Below are 21,135 nucleotides of genomic sequence, written 5' to 3'. Positions count from 1 at the left end.
CGGGGTCGTCGGGTGCCACGGGCGGGCGGACGACTACCCGGGGCTAAGGGCTGGGAGGGACTCCAGAGCCAGCAGGCGGGGCGACCCCGGGTGTGGGGGTTCGGCGGGCCCCAGGGCCGGGCCGGGTATGACCCCGAGCCTGGGGAGGCGTCGGGTCCCTTTGGAGAGAACTTTTGGATTTTACTCTGCTTCTGTGCTGGGTGGACGGGACCCCCACGATACACCAGTGGAACCCACCCTCACCTTGCACAGCCTGGGCGTGCCAAGGGGAGCGGGCACACCTGTACCCGGGCACAGCTGTGCGTGCGTGGGCAGGGGTGCGCAGGGGGCGGCCGCACGGGCCCCAGCACTCCCTGGGACGGGGAAGCCCAGGTTTGCCACTTTGCTGGGACTGATGCACGGTCCTCCCGTTTTACACTTTTTTAATAAACGCAATTGCAATATCTTAGGCAGGCTGCAAGCAGCGTCTGGCGTCTCGCCTGTTTGTGTGTCAAGTGCCGCCGTGTGTGTGCGTGCGTGTGCGCGTGTGTGCGTGAGCATCTGCACACGCACCTGTAGATACACACCGAGCCTTAAATTACGTGGGGGAGGTGCCATCGGGACCCACCGTCCCATTTTCCAGATTTTGTATCCACGTTCTCGTTCCCTGCCGGCAATGTGGGGACGTGTCTGTGCTCCAGGCCTTGAAATAAACGGCACACACACACTTTGTGTTGTCTTCTTGGGGGCTTCTGGAAACGGGGGTGGCTTCCCAGGGAGAGATGCAATGCCAGCAGGGGGCTGTGTCCCTACCTGCCCTGCCCCCTGCAGGAGGCCCACCCCGGGGGGCATGGGGCCCAGCACAGCTCCCTCCCGCCCAGCCCAGCGCACCTGCGCAGGACAGGTTGCCCCCAAAGTGGGCTGCGTTGCGGGCCTCAGTTCTGGCTGTGATGGCCCCACTCTGCAGAGCCCCACCAATCGCTGCCTCTGAGATTGTGGGATATGATGGTCCACCCCATCAGGCTTCGGTCCAGACTTTATTAGCTCTAACGGACTGTGGTTTGCTCAGCGGCATCTCTACGGTTTTCTGCAGTAAGGCGGTGACCTCTCTGAGCAGAGAGTTTTGCTGCTTCTGTCCAATTTGGATGCCTTTTTTCTCTTGCCCATCGCTCTGGCCGACGTCTGGGCTTTGAAAGAGTTAAGGGGTAGCGCTTTGGGCGTCGCCCCCGGACACACGACGGAGTCGTGTTCTAGGAGGAAACGTTATTCATTAGGACACAGAAATGCTCACTCATGCTGCTGAAGGTCTTGAAACTAGTAAAAGTCTCTTTTCTCAGTTTGACTGCGCCCGGAGGAGCGTACCTAGACAGCCGGTTGGGGAGCCTGCCCCACCTCCTGAAACCGGTGCTCAGGACGAGGTCTGTCTGTCTCCCTTGCGCTCCTCGAGGCGGGTGCTGCAAAGGTGGTAAGGGCGCGGCGGGGCTCCGCGGGGACAGAGACGGAGGGGCGACACGGCGGGGCCCACCAGAAACCGCACAAACGCCGAGGCCGACGAAAGCGGAGATAGGCGACCACACCCAGACCCCCTCGTCTGCCTCGATCCTCCGACGAGACGTTCAGCGGAGACGCAGTCGCGCCGCTCAGCGGGGACATCGCACGACTGGAGCTCCCGGGTGGCCCCCGGAGAAGACCCAGCAGGAGCCCCTCAGTGGCGGCCCATCCCGGACCGCTGTCGCTCTAGAGCTCTCGTCCGGCTCTCAGCTTCGCTTAATAAACTATCACGTCAGCCTGGTGTGTCCGCGACACGCACCCTTCCTCACCCGAGACGAGGACCCTGCCGCCCGGCCCCGGCTGCGCCGGACATCGCACTGCCGCACATCTGCTCCGGGCGGGTTTCTAATGACTCTGCTTTTATTGCGGTAAAACGCGTCACATTTTCCATCTGACCCAGTGTCGGGTGCCCAGCTGCGCAGCCTTAAGGGCAGCTGTGCGGTCGCACACCCATCCCCACCGTCCGACTCCAGAACTTTCCATCTTCCCGAACCGAAGCTCTGTGCCCCTGAAACACGAGCCGCCCCCTCCCCACGTCGTCGTCGGCTCCCCGCTCCCCCTGCTCATGGGTGCTCGCTCCCTCTCGCAAATTAATAAGTAAGAGAGCGCGCACGAGGGGGCGGCGGGGCAGCGGCAGAAGGAGGAGCCCCGCTGAGGGCGGGCCCAGAAGAGGCGGCGGCTCCGTCCCGCACCGGGATTCTGGCTCGGAGCCCACGGCCGGCGCTTAGAGATGACGTCACCGCCTCCGTCTACGTCCTCGCCCGCCCTGTAAGGCAGCGCGTGGGAGGCGAGGCTCCGCCCACCAGGAGCGCGGCGCTCGGATAGGTAGGCCGGCTCGCGCGAGTGACATTCCTGCCGGGCTCCGCCCCCTTTGGCCCCGCCCCGCCCCAGAAGTACACCCGGCTGAAGCGGCCGTCGGCTGTGTGGTCCGCGGCGCGGCGATGGGCGGAGGGGAGAACGCGCTGTGCGCCCTGGGGCTGTGCGCCCTGGGGCTGTGCGCCCTGCCGCTAATTCGCGGAGCCGCGGTGAGCGGGGCGGGGCTGCGGGGGCGGCCTGGGGCCGGGGGGGCGCGGGGAGGGGGCGCGGAGGGGGCGTGCAGCGGCTGGGCCCGCGCGCGGAGCAGTGGGAGAGGCGCGGCAGCGGGCAGGGAAGGGCCCTGAAGCGGGGGCGGAAGGGTGGGGGTGCTGGCCCAGGTGGGGGGCCCGGCGCGGCGGGTAGAGTGGGGGCGGCGCAGGGTTTGGGAGCCGGAGCGGGCGGGGCGGCCGAGGCGCGCGGAGCGGTCCCGGAGACCGTGCGTGCCCGGACAAGCCTGCCGCGGGCGGGGAAGGGTCCCGGGGCAGGCCCGGCAGGCCGCGCGCGCTCCCTCGGGGCGGACGGAGCCCGGGGCTGGCGGGGCGCCCGGCCGGCACGGGGACGGGAGGGAGGCTGCGCGAGTTCCCGCGGGAAGCGTCCTCTTTAATCTGCTGCAAATCACTTGGGCTGTGTTTCCGGCCATCCCACGTTCGCGCAGAAATGGGTTGGGGCCGAGATTGTGGCATTGCATTGGGACCCGTGATCATACTTGGTAACGTATCCGGACACCGCAAGCTCAGAGGATCGGATTGCGGGGCCCCGGAGCGTTAGCCTCAAACCGCAGTGTGCAGGTTTGCGTTCGCCGCTCCCCCGAGGGGCTCGAAGTCCGCAGTCGGGCTGGGGGCTGGGGGCTGGGGGCTGCGTCGTCCTCTCTCTGCCGGAGGGCGACAGGAGGCCCAGGCTCTCCACACCCAGCGATCTGCTGAGTTTCCTGGAAGCCGGTTTGGCTACAGCGTTGCTGTGTTTCTCCCCTGAAAAGGATGTCCTTTCTGATTTTAGTGCTTTTATTTTCATTTCTTGATTTTTAATTTTAATTTAATTTTATTTAAATTCAATTAATTAACGTATATTACCGTTTCAGAGGTGGAGTTCAGTGACTCATGCGTTGCGTATCACACCCAGTGCTCATCACATCTCCTGCCCTCCTTGATGCCCATCACCCAGCCCCCCACCCCCATCCAGTCCAGCAGCCCTCAGTGCGTTTCCTAGAGTGAAGAGTCTCTTATGCTTTGTCTCCCTCTCTGATTTCGTTTTATCTTTCCCTCCCTTCCCCTAGGATCCTCTCTGTTGTTTCTTAAATTCCACATATGAGTGAGATCATATGATCGTTGTCTTTCTCTGATTGACTTATTTCACTTAGCATAATATCCTCTAGTTCCATCCGTGTCGATGTAAATGGCAAGATTTCTTTCTTTTCTTTTCTTTTTGATGGCTCAGTAATTTTCATTGTACATATACCACATCATCTCTCTCCATTTATCTGTTGATGGACATCTGGGCTCTTCGCATAGTTTGGCTATTGTGGACATTGCTGCTATAAACACTGGGGGCCGGTGCCCCTTTGGATCACTACTTTTGTGTCTTTTGGGTAAATATTAGTGCAATTGCTGGGTGTAGGGTAGGTTTATTTTTAACTTCTTGAGGAACCTCCATACTGTTATTTAAACTTAAAAAAAGATTTTATTTATTTTTTTAAAGATTTTATTTATGTATTGGAGAGAGAGAGAGCAGGGGCGCGGGCATGAGTAGGGGGAGGGGCAGAGGGGGAGGGAGAAGCAGACTTCCCTCTGAGGGGGGAGCCCCACGTGGCACTGGATCCCAGACCTTGGAATCATAACCTGAGCCAAAGTCAGAGGCTTAACCCACTGAGCCACCGAGGCACCCCAGATTTTATTTCTTTATTTGTTTTTTAAGATTTTGTTTATTTATCTGAGAGAGACAGCAGGAGCAGGGGTGGAGAAGAGGGAGAAGCAGCCTCCGCGCTGAGCAGGGAGCCCAGTGGGGGGCTGGATCCCGGAACTCCAGGGACATGACCTGCATTGAAGGCAGATGCTTAACCAACTAAGCCACCCAGGCGCCCCTTGATTTATTTTAGAGAGAGAGAGAGAGAGCAGAGCAGAGGGGGAAAGAATTCAAGAGACTCTGTGAGCTGAGCGCAGAGCCCATTACAGGGCTTGATCTCACAACCTTGAGATCCTGACCTGAGCCAGAACCCAGAGTCAGATGCTTAACCGACCGTGCCCCCCAGGCGTCCCTGATTTTAGTGCTTTGTAAATACGGTCTGTGTGTCAGTTTCAGGTTGTTTGTCGAATTCCTGAGTTCAGTCCAGTCTTGGTGTTTTCCTGACCGGAGGGCATTCCTACCTAACACCTTCTTCTAGGTGCCCTCCGCCCCTGGGGCTGCCTGTTTCTGCCCGTGTATTTGCCAGGTGTGCATAAGCAGATTTTTCCAGAGCACGTTCAGAATGAGATCAGCCAGGTCCGATGGCTTGTCGATTTCTCTGTCCTCGTCATATTTCCGCCTTCCACGCTGGTGGCTCCCAGATTCCTCGATGGGGGGACTCTTTGTGTCCTGTAGTCAAGCATGTCTGGTGATGTCTGCAAGACCACGTTGACGCACTGAAAAACTTGACCCAGAGAGCCTTTTCTTTCTTTTTCTCCTTTTTTATTGTGAATTTCATTGTTTTTTGTGGCGAATATTCCACCGTGTATATATACCCCATCTTCCTTACCTGTTCATCGATCACCGTGGACTCTCTGGCTGTTTTCATATCGAGGCTGTTGTAAATAATCCTTCCAGGAACACAGGGGTGTATATGTCTTTTCACATGGGTGAGGTTAATCCCAGAAGTTGCATTGCTGGGTCGTGGGGTAGTTCTATTTTTACTTTCTTGACGAACCTCCATCCCGTTTTCCAGAGGAGCTGCGCTACTCTGTACTCCCACCAACAGTCCGGGAGGGTTCCCTTTTCTCCACAGCCTCACCCCAACACTGGGCTATTTCTTGTCTCTTTGATCCCAGCTCTTCTGACAAGAGCCAGGTGAAATCTCATTGTGGTTTTGATTTGCATTTCCCTGATGATGGGTGATGTTGAGCATCTTTTCACGGGTTTGTTGGCCATCTCTGTCGTCTTTGGAAAATGTCTACTCGGGTCCTGTGCCCATGTTTTAAGCTGGTTGTTTGTTTTTTTTGTTAACGGAGTTGTATGAGTTCTTTGTCTGTTTGGGACGTTAAGCCCTTGTTGGGTATGTCGTTCACAAGTATCTTCTCCCGTTCGTTCGGTCGATTGCCACTTCATTTTGTCGATGGTTTCCTTCGCTGTGCAGAAGCAGAGAGCCTTTGATTCCATGAAACTTGGTCGTGCATCAGAATGTGTTGCTTGGTGCTTAGTCAGGGTCCGTTCTTCCATCAGCTCCTTGTCATACATGCTGAAGCTTTAAGGCGGAGAGAACTTGGAATCTGCACCTTCTGGAAATTGCCTGCCAGCCTGTCTTCGAAGGTGCAGGGGAAATGCCTCTCTTCTCAGCGTGGTTGCAATATACCCACTGGGCTGGGCTCAGGGTTCTCAGGACCCCTTCCTGGACCTTCCTCTCTGTGAGGCTGGGGTTGCCCGGAAGGAGATGCTCACTTCAGATGGGTGGCATGTTCTTGTTCACTGAAGGGTTAAGCTTCTCGCAGGCTCTTCAGGGCTTCCCCACTGGAGTCTTGGGGGTGTGCAAATGCTGGATGGCTGTGGTTCCCACATGCCATTGCAATTCCTTAGGGATGTCTTGACACAGAAGTGAGGGGCTGGAGGGGCCTTGGGGCCTGAGGGGAGGGCGGAGAGCAGGGGGACCTCTGGCTGGGGCGAGCCCCATGGGGGTGGGAGCATTGCTGCCGGTAGGTGGGCCTCCGGTGGGACCATGGGGAACCCTTCGTCCTCTGGTTCCAGGAAAACTGTACTCACAACAGCTGGTAGCCGTCTGCTGATTCCAGTTTTTAAATTATTGGATCATGTAGTTTTATCTTGGTTGCTGAGTGGGGGGGGGGGCTTACATTTTGCCCCACCCTTGTCCTGGGCCTGGGTGGTCAGGGCACACAGGAAGGGTCCCCAGCGTGCCACCAGCGTACAGCTGAGACCACCCACCCTCCCAGCCCCACTCCTTCTGGCTGGGGGGTGGGAGCACCGGGTTCTGGCATCCCAGAGCCGACACTGGGCCGAACTCGGGGCGGAGTGGGGGTGGGGCGGAGGCCGGTGGCCCCGACACCACAGTGGCTGGGGCACAGGACAGGACTTTTTTTTTTACTGTTTTTTGCCACTTGAAGCGTCCCCTTGCTGGCTGAGCCGGTGAGCCTCATCCGGACAGAAGGAAATGGCCTCCATTATGTTACTGACCAGGCTGAGTTCCAGGAAGGAAAGCCGCTTTCCTCTTGAGATATTTTTTTCTTTTTTACAAGGTGTTTAATTTTTGAGGTTTGATTTTGAAGTACCTTTGGACTTTTTAAGTTACCGAAATAGTCCAGATGGTTGTGCAACAGCGTCCGTGGGCTGGAGGCCACCGTATTCTACACTTTCAGACGGTTACTTTTGAGTGCCCTGCATGTTAGCCTGATAGAAAAGAAAAAACGATACCCTCAAAAAAAAAAAAAAAAAAACACCTCCCGCCAACTAAAATAGCACAGACTAAGAGCACTGGTAGTGACCTTGCAGACCTCTAGAGGAGGGTGTCTGCACTCCATGCTCAGAATGGGGCAAAGGTTGAAACAGGTGCTGACCTTCTGTCCCCAGACTCCCTTCAAGTCCCCTGCTGTCCCACCCCTGTCCTCAGGCTGAGTTGTTCTCAGTCTTTCTTCTCTTCCATGATCTTCACACGCTTATAGAGTACTGACCCATCGTTTAGTAGAACGCTTCTCAATTTGGGTCTGTGTGCTGGCTTTTTGTGAATAAATGTGAGTTTGGCATTTTGGGGAAAAATACCATAGAGGCGACTTTGTGTCCTTTCACCTGCACCATCTCAAAAGACACATGACACAGGACATCGATTTGTTCCTTCCGTGGCGACGCTGACTTTGACAGTTCAGGTGGTGTTTGCCAGGTGTCTTCACAGTAAACTTAATAATATTTTCTCCGTCTGTAATTAGCAAGTATCTTCAGGGGCATTGCCTTTGAAAGTGTGTAAATATTCTGTTTTCGCAGGAGCTTTCGTTCACGAACGTGCGTTCATTGATACGTTCTTGCCTGAAACAGTTATGACTGTGGTGTTGGCAGAGGGAAGCCCACCTGAATCTGATTTTGTTCCTTTATGTTTCGCCCAAATTACAATGTACCCTAAACCACTAGAAACTAAAAATGGAACCTCATCAGTGTCCGTGGGAAGGGAAAAAAAGGGATGTGGAGACGAGGAATAAAGGAAGCGAAAGCCTGAAAAGCAGGCAAAAAAGAATCCGAGAAAGTGGGATATTAAAAACACAACATGAGATGGCAGGAGGAAACGTAAATACGGTGATGGTCCAGCACCTGCAAATAGGTGGAACTCGTTTCCGAATGATCGGGTTGGCGTAGAAGGGAAAGTCTAGCGAGGTGGTGTTTTCAGAGCTCTGCCTAAAAGGAAGTAGCGCGGCTGGGCGGGAAGCAGACGGGGTGAAGGTGGACGGCAGGCCCTTCTCGGCTAGAGATGCGAGGAGTGGTAGCAGCACAGTCCGGCAAGAGAGTCTTGCAGTCCTGCGCGTGCCGGGAGCTGCCGCGAGGAGCCGCTTCGGGGTTACGGAGGAGTGTCACGGAGCGGGCCGGCTCGTAGACCCGAATTCAGCGGACGGCAGGGGTGCAGGGCTTTAACTGCAGCGGTCATGACATCGCACGCATCCGCCCGAGCGGCCGCAGCACACACAGCAGAAGCTGGCGTAATTGTCTGGTGAAATCTGACATCCATGAACTTGGTTGAGCTTTTACTGTACCTCAAACACCAATAGAGCGAGCAGAAAACCATCAGTAACGATGTAAAACGTCAGGACCACACCACGAGGGGGCTCCAGTGTGTGTGCACGCAGGTGGCAGGTGCACACACTCAGATCCCCTGTTCCCAGCCAGCAGATGATGTGCTTTGTTGACACATAAATACGTAGTCGCTGAACAGATGAACTAGAACAAAAGCAAATGGTCGGGGCACCTGGGTGGCCCGGTCCCTTGAGCGTCCGAGTCTTGCTTTTGGGTCAGGTCACGGTCTCCGAGTCGTGGGATCGAAGCCGTGTCGGGCTCAGCACTCAGCGGGGAGTCTGCTTGGGATTCTGTCTCCCTCTCCTCCTACGCATCCCCCTGCTCGTGCACTCTCTCTGAAATAAATAAATAAATCATTTCAAAAAAAGCAATATTCAGGCCCAGACGACTCAGTCCTGGCCGGGCCAGCAGGTTAGACAGCAACAATGGGAAGAGTGGACCTGAGCACATGTTTTGGGAAACGAAAGAACATTTTGCCCCGGAGTAGCACTGGTCCGGATCCCAAGTGCAAAAGCACAGAGATCCGTAGGAAGTTCCCAACATGGGCTCCCCCAACAGAGCCCACCCCCGTGAGGTGGCAGGTGGCTGTCCCCGTGTGTGCTCGCACGTGTCCCGCTGGAGGATGTGTGCGGCTCCGTGTGCAGCAGGGGCTTCTCTTGATGACCCCCATCTCCTTTTTTGGATCGAAGGTGCCCCTGCCAGGCGGTGAGCCCGAGTGCGGCCCCGATGAGTACAAGCCTGAGGGTCTCAGCCGGTGCTGCAAGCAGTGTCCTGCCGGTGAGTCCCAGGGCATCTTCTGGAGCCTTGAGGGGCGGCCCTCCCAGGCTGGAGAAGGGCGGCTGTGGGCCCTTGGAGCACACAGAGCTGGAGGCTGGGCGGGGAGACCCCCCCCTGGCTCGGGTGGGTGGACCGCTCCTTGGCAGCCAGCCCCCCCATCTTGGCCCCCTGGGGGGCCTCTCCTGTGAACAGGGTTGTGGGCTTGTTTTGTTCAGGGAGGTCCTTCAGCAGGCTGGAGGACAACATGGGGGTGCACGGCCAGGCCGGATGCTCCTAGCTGTCCTCCCGTTGGGGTGACTGCGGACCCCTGGCGAGGAGGGTCCTAGCGGGGCAGGGGCGACCACGGTGCTCAGGCACAGCACGTGCACGGAGGCTTACTCACCTTCGTGAGGATGCTCTGAATGACCCCATAGAGCAGGAGGGGGCCGCAGGCCTCGGGTGCCTGCTCTGCCCACCCCCCACAGCATGTACCTCATCTCCACTCGCAGACGGATGTGCACACGCCGTCCGTGAGAGTTCCTTCACGGATCTCGTCTTTGCGCGGGCCAGCCACATCCCTCTACCCATCGCCACCGGCGTCACCCACGGCCCCGCACACTCCCTGCGCCCGCAGGGCTCCCGTTTCGGGTACTGAAGGTCCCCACCTGGCCCACTCCCCTGACACGCTCCCAGCACAGCTCTGTACGCACCAGGCATGTGGGCATGGATTAGCCCCGGGCGCTTCGACTGGGAACCTTGTGAACTCAGCCTGTGTGCAGGTCCGGGGTGTGACAGCCGCCTCCCAGCAAGGGCTGATTGTCTCAGCTACGGCCTTTGCCCGAGGCAAGCGCTAGACCGGGGGGCTCCTCCGGGACTGGTCAGAGACTCTGTCTCGAGCCCTCCGGCGTTCCCTGTAGATGAGCCGGGAGCTGTCAGCCCACCCCGGGGGCAGGGGGCGGACACACAGACGTTATCGGCCACAGGAGTCTCCAGTGTGTATGCTCAAAACCACCTGCTGACACGTGTTCCAAGATGTCGCTGAAAGCCGTGGGGCACCAGGTCCCCAGTTCCTGGGACACGTGAGGCCAAGTGTCAGTCCAGAACGTTCCAAGGAGATAGTGGCGAGGTCTGGTCCTCCAGTAGAGGCCTCGGGGTCGGGTCCGCTCTGGGCCCCCACCTCACCTCTGTGTTCCCTCCTTTTCAGGCTCTCATGTCAGCGCGGACTGTGGGGTAAACCATGGTGTTACGATATGTAGCCCATGCGAACCCGAAAGCTTCCTCTCCCACCCAAACGAGGAGACCAGCTGCCAGCCGTGCACTCAGTGTCGGGCGGGTAAGTGCGCTGCAGTCCGGCACAGTGGGATCTCGGGGTTTGGAAACGTAGCCGCCTGGCCTCAGCTTGTCGGCGTTGCCCCAAACGGAATGATGTCAGATGAACACAATGACAGAGCTGCAGGGTACCGATCTCGGGGTGTTCTTATCATGATGGTGGGTGTACCTGGTTAAAGAATCAGCCTTCCGGGAGTCAGGATCTTAGAGACGCTCGGGGCAAGGGTCATATACAAAAGGTTCTCTCTATTTCTATGTAGGAGCATCAAGTTGTTTTAAAAGATGTCATTCTTTAAAAAGATACTGTTTGGATTAGCAAAGAAAAGATAAGAAACTTTGAGAAAATCTAGGAAAGGATGTATAAAATTTCTGTTTATGTGAACAGACAACATTGAAGAAAGTCTACTTATGCAGAGAATCGAGATTATAAGTAAGAAGACTCTGTGTTTTAAGGATATCAGATCGCTGTGAAAGGATTCTTAGAATCAGTGGATTCCCAAGATATCCTGCTGTAGATTTTATTTCATTTTCTTTATTTTTTTTAAAGGTTTTATTTGACAGAGACACAGAGGGAACACAAGTAAGGGGAGTGGGAGAGGGAGAAGCAGGCTTCCTGCTGAGCAGGGACCCCGATGCGGGGCTCGATCTCAGGACCCTGGGATCATGACCTGAGCCCAAGACAGACGCTTAACGTCTGAGCCATCTAGGCGGCCCGCTGAAGATTTTAAGTAACAATTTTTATTTAAAAAAAAAAAATCGGAACAGGTATTTTCATGCAATCTAAGGAGCTGACAATTGTCAAAACTCTCAGGAGGAAGAGAGAGCGCGTACTCCCCCTCCCTCATGTTACGACTCAGTGCAGAGAGGCAGGGGTGGGTATTGCTGGAGGAGGAGGGGTCCCCCTGCCTACCGTTCTCTCTCTGAGGTGTCACTCACGCGGCATCCCTGGCGGCGCTGTGCTCTTCTGTGTGGGGCGAACGAGGTGAACGGAACGATGGGGGTGGCTTCTGAGCAGGTGGCCCTGGCCCCTCGGCCGGGATGCAGGGGTGAGGTCTGGCTGTTGGCCCCTCTCCGCCCCTGCACAGAAGGGAAGGGGAGGCCGGGTTCCGTGCTGGGCGCAGCCCGGTGTGGGCGGGGACGGTCCTGCCCCCGGCGCTGACCCTCAGCCCTCCCCGTTCAGACCAGGAGATGGTGGCCGCGTGCACACGGACCCGCGACCGGCAGTGCCAGTGCGCGTCGGGGAGCTTCTTCTGCGACTCACCGAGCTGCGTGGAGAATTGCTTCCGGTGTCGAAGGTGCTGGGGGCGCGGGTGTGGGCCCCCCCTGTGCTCACGGTAGCAGACCCTAAGCGCCCAGCGTGGTGGAGACGGTGCAGACACGGGGGCAGTGACGAGTCCACGCGGGGCAGAGCGCTTGGGGGGGGACTGGCCTCTTGAGCAGAGGCCCAGGGAGGGAGGAGGGAGCCGTCGAGGGTTCCGGGGGAGGAGAGGTGTAGGCAGATGGAGTGACTGCAGAGCAGCGTGAACGCGTCACCGTGAGTGACCTGTGGCTGCTGACACACGGCCACACCTGGGTGGTTGTGAGAAAACCAACAGAGGTGTGTTCTCTCACAGTCTGCAGACCAGAAGTCTGAAGCCAGGGGTCAGCGGGGCCGAGCTCCCTCTGCAGACCCTGGGGGAGGACCCTGCCTCGCCTCTTCCAGCCTCCGATGGTGCCGGCACGCCTCGGGGCTCCTGGGCTTACCTGCCTCTGCTTCTGTCCGCTTGAGGTCGTCTTCGCGTGCTTGTGTCTGTCTGTCTGCACCCGGCCTTCTCTCTGTCCCGATACACTCTTCCGTCCTGTAAGGACAGCGGTCGTGGATGAAGGCCCGCCGTAGTCTGGCGTGACCGCATCCGTCACGTGAGCATCTCTGCAAACCCCCTCCCGAGGTTCTGGGTGGACACCGACTGGGGAGGACCTCCTGGGGACGCCGACAGTGCGGAGCCCCTAAAGAGATAGCTCGCCTTTCCTTTGTGCGGCACGTCGTGAACTGACATGACCCAGACCGTGTCCAGCGGTAGCTTCCTGGACCTGCGAGTCCAAAGTGAGGACCGCTTTGAGGTCCGGTTCGATCAAGCCTCTGGCTTCTCTGGATTCGCTTGCACGTCCCCTTTTGCACGCGCTTCACCTTTGGGCTACCTTCTTTCTTCAGCTACAGCAGGGCCCGTCCTCCCAGCACACGCAGTGCTATCCAGGAACAGGGGGAGGCCCTGCCCCACCCCCCACATGTCACAGAGCATGGGACAGAGCTTTACTCCTCAGTGAACCGGTTTGGGCCAGGCAGCCGGGGAGATGCCCGGCAGTGAGAGCCCGAGGGCTGGCGGGGCATCCGGGGAGCCGGGGCTCCTCGTGACCCCTGACCTGTGGGTGGTGCGAAGGATGTTTGGGGCCGTACCAGGCAGGGCGGAATAATGCTCCGGGTTTCCTCCCTCTGTCAGATGTCCTGGCGCTGTCCTTCAGCCCTGCAATGTCACACACGATACAGTCTGTGACCCAGAAGCTGGTACGGAGGCACCAGGTAAGAGCCGGACGCCATCAGACCTGCCCCGTGAAGGTAAGACGTTAGGCTTGGCAGGCCTGGGTGCCATTCAGACTTGCGGGAATGGGCAGTGGGCTGTGTTGGGCCCATGGGCCACGGTCACGGCCCTGTCTTGAGTAAACGGAAGGCTCAGAGCCGCGCTGTGGCTCGCGTCCTAGGCTCCCGTGCCGGGCTGCGTGGGCCGACAGGGACGCTCGCTGCTGGCGTCCCGCGCCCGGCGGAGCAGGAGGGGAGGGGAGCGGCTGGGTTCCGTGAGGCCCGCGGTTTTCTCCCGGTGAGTCGGCACCTCCTCCATCTCTCCTTTCATGGGATCCCCAAAAGCAGGCCAGGTCGCTGCCTTCAGGGGCGCTCAGCTGGTACCCGAGGCTTTGAGGCGGGCAGCAGCCGAGAGCAGAGGTGAGGCCCCAAGCCTTTGAGCCTCTTGTGCTGAGTGTCTCTGGGAGACTCTTGCCTACTGTTGAGTCCTAGGCGGGGTTGCTTTCTTAGCTTTGATAGTTAGAGCGGAGCCCTGAACAACGTGGGGCGAGGGGCGCCGGTTCCCCGCGCACGGGAATATCCCCAGAGAGCCCTTGATCCCCCCAAAATCTTACCTACTGATAGCGTCCTGTTGAATGAAGCCTCTGCGGGACCGGGCAGTTGAATGACTGCTCTGTTGTGTGTTACGTGTATCCCACGTGCTGTATTGTTACGGTAACATAGAGTAGAGAGAAAACGGTAATAAGGAGATCATAAGGAAGAGCAGACACGTTGATGGTTCTATAATGTATGTATTGAAGAAATTCCACGTGTACCTGGACCCTGGCAGCTGAAACCTGTGTTGTTGAAAGGTCAGCTGTATTGGGAGAGGTGGGTGATGGCTTCCAAGATTCACGGATAGTCCCTTTGTGTTGCAAATATCTCCTCCTCGGCGTGTCTCCTTATCTGACGGTAAGGGTGTCTTGGTGGACCGGCCCTTCGTTTTCATGTGGTCCCTTTACCGCTGTGTCCCGTACGGTTGGGACTCGTATGTCCTGTGTGAGAAATCTTCGCTCGCCTCGAGGGGTTCTGTGTGGGTTTGCCTCCCTGATTCTGTTCTGCAGTGAACCCGGCAGGGTGTGGGGTAGGAGGTCCAGGTTCGGTGTGTTTTTCCCATCTGCACATACACCTGACCCAGGATTGTGTCCTTCAAAGACCGTCCCTTCCAGCTGTAGCCAGCGTCCCTTGGTGGGGCAGCGCAGCGAGCATCCCTGTGTGAGGCTGTCCTTCTGTCCCATCTTGGGCCAAGTCCACCTAACTGCGGGCCTTGACGTCTGAGGCTCTGCGTCCGGGTCGTCCGGCTGCTCTGGGACGTTGGGGTGTCCCTTTACAGGGCAGCACCGTCTTGTGGATTTCCACAAGATTTTGGTTCGTGTAACTTGCACTTTCAACGGATACTTTAACGCCCAAGATAGAAGAACAAATTAGGAAGGGCCTAATCAGAGCATAAAGAAAATCTCGGAGTCAGACTTGGCACCATGTGAGAGATCTGCCCTGTCGTCCATCCCTCCCGGTCCCGGCTGCCGACGCCGATGACATCCTGGTGGCTGACCATCCGGGTGTAGTGGGGCTGTCCTGCCCCCGTGTCCGTGTGTCCTGTCGGTGCTGTGATGTCACCAGAGTGCTTACAGCAGGTGTCCCCTCGGGGTGGACCTGCCTGTCCCTCGGGCCACCGTGGGAGGGCCTTGCTGCCGCCAGGACTGGCCATGCTCTGCCTCCTGCTGGTGCAGGTGGAAATGCAGAGCCGGGTCCCGGGAAACCAGGACCTCCCTCCGCTCCCCTGGCCGTGCAGACCTCCTCCTTCCAGCCACCTGAGCAGGACCCCGGGTCCTCGTCTATGACACGGGAACCATGAGCCTCTCCTGCCTGCCACTAGGGCCGTTCACGACCATGATTAGCGGGAGAGAGGGCTTGGGGCCGGGGGAGACCACAGTGCCTCCTTGCCTCCCGGAGCGAGGATTTTTTGTACTCGTCACTTGGGCGAGGAACGTGAGCCTGACCCTGCTCCACCATTCTCTGTTTCGTCTCCTTCCAGGAAAAGAATTACCCAAGGATGTGTCCGTCCGTGGGCTTGTTTTATTCTTCATCGTCTTGGGCATCGTCCTCATCATTGCTATCTTCCTCGTCACGTACTGCTATAAGAAGAAAGGTAAATTAGGGTCAGGTCAGACCTGGAGGACCAGCTCCGAGTCCCCATCAGGAGCTCCGAAGTGGACCCCCTGGGTTGGGGGTCCCCCAGGAGGCTTTTGCTGTGAAAGCACAGCTGTCTTGATTTTCTCCTTCTCGTGTCTGAGCTCGGAGCTCTTCGCCTGCTCCCCGCACGCAGGTCTTAAGACCCGAATCTCCGGTCAGCTGGCTGGAGACGTCGCGTCCGGGGTGCTGTGGGCCATGGGGCAGGGAGAGACGGGCGCTGCGTCAGTGTGGGGGCGCCCGGAGGGAGGCAGGGAGCTGGGTGCGGCAGAGCCCCGAGGACGCTCCCCTCCTTGCTCCTTGCAGGTGTGTGGCCTCACCACTGGTTCTTCAGCTTCTGGAAAGGTAAGGACGCTTTGTCGTGAATTCAGAGCAGTTTCTTCCCTCGTAGAAGTCATTGCTCCGATTTCAGTTCTGATCTTTCTCTTCTTCTTGGTCTTCAGGAAGGCTGGACGGACCTGACAGCGCTGTAAGTATTGTCCTGCGGTTTCCCTAACGGTGGCACCAGGCTTTGGTGGCAGCCGAGTCCCAAAAGTCACCCGGGGTGGGTGAGCGTTGGGCGCACGGGAGCCCCTGCTTTCCAGCCTCGCGTGTGCCTGCTTATCGGAGCCCCAGAATGTGCTGGAAGAAGACTTAGATTCTGTCGGTCTAGGGCGGGGTGGAAAACGAGGCTCAGAGGGGCAGAGGGGTGTGCGAGAGCGTCCCAGGGCTGCTGAAACATTCGGTGTCCGCTGGGGAGCACGAAGCAATAGAGCTCGTGGCCTGCAAGTGTGCGGGCGGAGTCTGGCATCGGGGAGGGGCGGCGGGAAGGGGGGGCTCTGTCAGAGGCGCTTGGGAGGGTCCTTTCTGCCTGCCCCCCCGGGCTGGAGACCCCAGTTGTTGTAGGGCTGAGGTGTCAGCCCGTGTCTGCCTCTCTCCCCACGTCCGTGCGTCTCAGAGTCGGCCTGTCCGCGCACGCTCACCGCTGGTGTAGGGCTCACGTTCCTGCAGTGTGAACTCCCGCAGTCAGGTGCTTCGTGCGGGCGCAGAGCTCCGGCTGCGGACCCACGGGCGACGTGCGCGGTGCGGGGAGGTGGTCCCACCCCACAGCCGTAAAGCACGTAACGCGACGGAGCCAGTCACGTGGATTGCTCACTTCCCTGGTGTGTGCAGAAGTTGTGCTCACACCAGCGTAGACTGTTAAGTGTGCAGTAGCGTTCTGTGTCCAAACCAGGGTCACACCCTCCGTAATCGATGATGCTGTATTGCCCGGGTGCCTGGGGGCGCCCGTCGGTTAAGCCTCCGGCTCTCGATCTCATGTCAGGGCTTGCACTCGGGGTCGTGAGTTCAAGCCCGCCATTGGGCGCCACGCTGGGCGGGAGTCTGCTTAAAAGACAAAGAGATGCTTTATTGCTAGTAATTGCTACCGGTCACCTGAGCTCCCCGCTAGTTGCGCAGGTCACCAGACAAATACAGTCCTCACGAAACAGTCTGCCATTTGGTAGGAATTACCCGGTATTTCTCCCCCCAGAGTCGTGGCTTGGGAAGCACCTGTGCCGCAGGCTTCCGTGACCAAAAGACACGGTTTCGTCCTTTACTCACAGATTGGCCATCAGCAGAGTGAGTCGCTGCTGCCCCTGAATCCTGAGAGCGACGGGCCAGCCCCTGCCACAGAAACGTCCTCGTCTTGTCGCACGCTGGAGGAGGGGGGCTCAGCCGTGCAGCCCGAGGCCGGGCCCCACGCAGGCCCCTCCGAGGAGCCGGAGGAGGGCGCCGAGCTGGCGCGGGTGGTGCTTGGGGGGAGCCCCGCGGCCCCAGAGCAGGCGCTACCGACGGCAGCCCCGGCCGCCCCCGGGCCGCAGGACCGGCCCGAGGCGGCCCCTTCCCTCAGGACCCTGGAGCAGGTGGGTGAGCCGTCTGGGGGGTCCGAGGAGCGAGAGCCTCTGCTTGCTTGGCGCTCACTGTGCGCGGAGTCCGTGCTCAGGGCTAACGCGCGCGCTCTGCACGGCCCCTGTGCGCGTTTCCCGGGGCGGCTTCTGCAGCGGGCTGTGTGCTGTCTCCGCGTCCTGGAGGCTTGCGGTCCAGATGGAGGTGTGGGAGGCTGCGAGGGACCAGCGGGCCAGGCCTCTCCCCCGGCGGCTGCTCGCATCTGGCTGGCTTCGGGCTCCGGGGCTTGCGGAAGCGTCGCCCCAAGCTCTGCGTCCGTCCTCACGGGGTGTGTCCCTGTGTACGAGTCCATGTCCAGATTTCCCCTTTGCCTGAGGACGCCAGTCAGGATGGAGTGAGGCTGACCCTCACGACCTCGACAGGACTGTTGTCCGCCTGGACCCCATTCCTAACTAGTCACGTTGAGAGGTTGGGACTCAGCGTGTGGGGCTACGATTCAGCGCACAGGAGCCCGGGGCCACCTGCTGTCCGAAGGGGCTGTGACACCGAGGAGGGCGCCGAGGCTCGGAGCGTCCTAGTCCAGGGCCCGAGGCTGGGACGTGCTGGACACCACAGCTCCGGAGCGCGAGCGGGTCTCAGATGGGCCCGGCGGGCCTCGGCCAGCAAGTCCTGCGTGCCGGGCATGGCCTCTGTGCAGCCGGGGCGGCGGGGGGAGGGGCGAGCGCACACTGCACCCCTGGATGGACCGTGGGGTCGGGCTCGCTCGCGGGACGGCAATGGTCCCCATCCTCTGTTGCGGGGCTGCGCAGCCCGTCCTGCGGTCGACACCTGAGTTTGACGAGAGGAGCAGACACCCGCTCCGTGGCTCAGGGGAGTAGGGCTCTTCCGGAAGCGGGGACAGCATGTGCATCGAAGGGACAGAGCCAGGGTTTGGGGAATGACAGGGCCCCGTGTGTGAATCCTGAAGGCAGGGCCCAGGCGAGGATTTGAGGGCCAGGGTCCCAGGGAGGAGATCACGCGGCTCCTGTTCCGATCGCCGTGGCCCCTGGGGTCCCCTGGAGTGGGCGTGGAGGATGCCAGCTCCACCGTGGAGACTGGGTTCCTGGGCCGAGTGTCCGTAGGCAGCACTGCAGGGGGAGAGGCCCTGACGTTGTTCAGGTTCCCTGCCGGCTCCGAGACGAGTCAGTAGAGCCGTTAGGACCCTTGCCCATCTCAGCAGGAGCCCCGGGGGTCCCTCTCAGCCCGTTCTTGCCCCATGTTATGGCCGAGCAGCCCCTGCCCAGAGCGGGGAGTCCCGTGGGGGGCCAGCCGCGGGCGGGAGGCAGAGCTGGGGGCTGAAGGCGCGGCCCTCGGGCCTGCAGCCGGCGGCCTGACCTCATGCGCAGGAGAAGCGGGCGTTGGGGCTGCCGCTCTCGGGCACTCGGTGTTGGCTCTGGCCTCCGCTCGGAGCCTCTCTGGAGTCCCGTCTCGCGTTCCCTGTGCATTTCTGTGGACAGGAGTGCTGTCCGTTCGTATTCCCTGGAGCAGAGCTGGGTATCCCCAGGTGACACAGCTCAGCGGGTACCTGCCCGCCTGCCCACCCGAGCAGGGGCCACTGGGCCGCCTCTGGGCCCCGGCCGTGTCCTGGGGCAGCGAGCCCCGGAGGACACACGTGGGCTGTGAACTCTCGGCCCCCTGTGCGGGACTGATTCCCTGAAGGCCTTTGCCCGTCCATAGAGGCCCCATGCCCTCACCCTGCTGCTCCCTCCAACCAGATTGTGGTTGGGCTTCAGCCACACCGATTCTTCCTTCTCCTGCACCAACGTTGTTTTCTTCTCTCCACAGGAATATGAAACTAAGTATTTTGTAACAGATACGTCCAATGAAGGTATGTAATCTGCATCCCTCATTTCTAGATGCTGTTAAGGTTTCATCTTGTTTGGTCTGAATGCCAAGGCCTGGTGTCCTTGTTTCTGAGAGGGGGACACTTGCCTGCGTCCAGCCGCGGGCACCATCTGTCCCCTTGGGGTGCACTATTGCGCGCTCAGGAGTGACATCAGGGGACACATCATTTGTCAAACACGAGTTTTGTGGGATTCATCGGCTTTGACTACCGCTTTCATTGGAAGATGCGTTCATGTTTTGAAGGAGAAATGAAGGGGGGGTAGGAATACTTGTTGCAGCCTCGACGAGCAGGCCCGCTCTTGGCTAGGACTCTGTGCTGTCTCAGGCGTTCAGGGAGGGTTTTTGGGACCTGCTACATGACAGGTGCTGTTTTACATCTCATCTTCGCTAACAGCTCTGCAAGACCACCCCTCTGGATTGGTTTAAAGAGACGGTAGTCTGAAACCCGGCGAGGTTACAGAACCTGCCTCCGGTCTCAGATCCTAGCCACGGTCCCCAGCCGACAGCTGGAGGCCTTCTCAGTCTTGTGCGTCTTACAGCCTCTCTCTGGGTGTCGAGGGACAGCAAAAGCGCAGGTGACTTGCAGCAGACTGGGGATCCCATGCAGTTCCCGACTTCCCCGGATCTTTGGCTCCATCTCCCAGGCTCCAGTAATGAGCCACAGGCAGGGCAAGAGCCTTGGCCCCACCTCGGTCTCTCGGCCCCTGGACCCGATTTCTGGGACATCGGCGGGGTCCCACAGGACCTCCCACCTCCTGGGTGTGGCGTGCTGGTTGGCGCCCAGCCCTGGGGCACGCTGGAGACACCTGGGACCTATCCCTGGGGAGCTGTGACAGCAGGGGCCACACGGTCCTCCCAGAATTGTAAACAGTCCTCCTTTCTGCTTTTACTTTTTTTCAGACAGGATCTACTATGAATTTGAAAAAAGGATTTCTGATAAACACTGGAAAACATTTATGAGGTTTATCGGGCTGCAGGACCATGACATTGACATTTGCGAATGCCAAAACCCCGGCAATTTGATGGAGCAGCATCACCAGATGCTGCTTAGGTGGAGAATCCAGTTGGGAAGGGAAGCCTCTGTTTTTAAACTCTTCGCTGCCCTCCATAAGATGCAGCTACATATGTACTTGGAAAATATTATAAACGGGTTAGTTGCCGAAGGCATCCTGGTCAGACGTTCGGAGACCGCAGATTAAAGTTTTGGCTCGGGATCATGCCGTTAAGCCGGATCCTGAATGGACGTGATCTGACCTCCTTTCCCCGTTTGCATCTTACTGGAAACTTCTGGAATCCCTGGTGGGGCTGTGCACATTTTCTATATAGATTGTACAGGTAGTTTGCAATGGGGAGGTCAGTTCTACATGCCAGCAAGAGTGCTTCCTGCGGGGCCAGACCAGCTGTGGGGACTGCCTGTGGCCAAGGCAGCAGAGGTGGGCAGGATCTACGTGGATCCCAGCGAGTCCTGAGCTGGTTGGGCCGGGAGCCGGGACTGCTGGCTGCACTCACATTGCGCAGCCCTTTCCCCAGGCACTGAGGCGGGAGGCCGTTTTTCTGCACTGATCAACTGCTAAATCTCAGAGATCTGGGATGTCCCCATGACCTGGAACACTCTTCCTGTGACTGAGGTTCCCCTATGCAAGTAGGAGTAACTTAATGATTTGACCTTATGTCGTATTTATCACAAGTATAGATAATATATCATTACATTTTTTTCTATATTTGTAGTTGTTTTTTTTCATATTTTTTTACTAGAGAGAGTTCAAGCAGGGGGAGCGGCAGGGAGAGGGAGAAGCAGGCTCCCTGCTGGGCTCGATTCCAAGACCCCGGGATCATGACCTGATGCGAAGGCAGACGCTTAACTGTCTGAGCCACTCAGGCGCCCCTATAGTTTTCTTTTCTCTTTTTTGTTTTTTTTTTGTTTTTTTAAGATTTTATGTAGCTTAGAGAATTTCTGTGAGCAGGGGGAGGGGCAGAGGGAGAGAGGCAATCCTAAGCCGACTCCCTGCCCAGTGCGGAGCCTGCCATTGGGCTCCTGTCTCAAACCCTAACATCAACTTGAGCCGAAATTAAGAGCCAGGTGCTTAGCCTACTGAGCCACTTAGGGACCCCTGCAATTAAGTTTTACCTAATAAAACTTACATTTTAAATCGTGTTTCCTT

General features: G+C 58.4%; 1 protein-coding gene across 4 annotated transcripts; it reads left to right on the top strand.

Annotated features, from left to right (window-relative positions):
- Positions 1 to 2,414: 2,414 nt before the first annotated feature.
- LOC144378819 (tumor necrosis factor receptor superfamily member 1A-like) lies at positions 2,415 to 21,123 on the top strand. Of its 4 annotated transcripts, XR_013442249.1 has the most exons (13): positions 2,415 to 2,555; positions 9,045 to 9,132; positions 10,316 to 10,444; positions 11,621 to 11,735; positions 12,918 to 12,997; positions 13,340 to 13,414; positions 15,069 to 15,182; positions 15,530 to 15,568; positions 15,667 to 15,692; positions 16,807 to 17,106; positions 18,914 to 18,956; positions 19,368 to 19,548; positions 19,874 to 20,012. XR_013442249.1 is itself a non-coding variant. In XM_078057627.1 (12 exons), exons 1-12 carry the CDS (start codon positions 2,472 to 2,474, stop codon positions 20,170 to 20,172), a joined length of 1,392 nt encoding a protein of 463 aa, XP_077913753.1. In that variant the 5' UTR covers positions 2,415 to 2,471; the 3' UTR covers positions 20,173 to 21,123. The 4 variants fall into 4 exon arrangements, 3 of the variants coding, with proteins under 3 accessions (XP_077913753.1, XP_077913755.1, XP_077913754.1); XM_078057627.1 differs by lacking the exon at positions 19,368 to 19,548 and having other exon boundaries at positions 19,874 to 21,123; XM_078057629.1 differs by lacking the exons at positions 13,340 to 13,414; positions 19,368 to 19,548 and having other exon boundaries at positions 19,874 to 21,123.
- The last annotated feature ends 12 nt before the right edge of the window (positions 21,124 to 21,135 follow it).

The sequence above is a fragment of the Halichoerus grypus genome, chromosome 11 (genome assembly GCF_964656455.1).
Source record: "Halichoerus grypus chromosome 11, mHalGry1.hap1.1, whole genome shotgun sequence".
Classification (NCBI taxonomy): Eukaryota; Metazoa; Chordata; class Mammalia; order Carnivora; family Phocidae; genus Halichoerus; species Halichoerus grypus.
This window is presented reverse-complemented; position numbering and strand designations above follow the sequence as displayed.

Coding starts and splice junctions, on each gene's coding strand:
- LOC144378819 (XM_078057627.1), top strand. CDS start 2,472: ATGGGCGGAGGGGAGAACGCGCTGTGCGCCCTGGGGCTGTGCGCCCTG. Junction 2,556..9,044: donor CGCTAATTCGCGGAGCCGCG/GTGAGCGGGGCG, acceptor TTTGGATCGAAG/GTGCCCCTGCCAGGCGGTGA. Junction 18,957..19,873: donor AACAGATACGTCCAATGAAG/GTATGTAATCTG, acceptor ACTTTTTTTCAG/ACAGGATCTACTATGAATTT.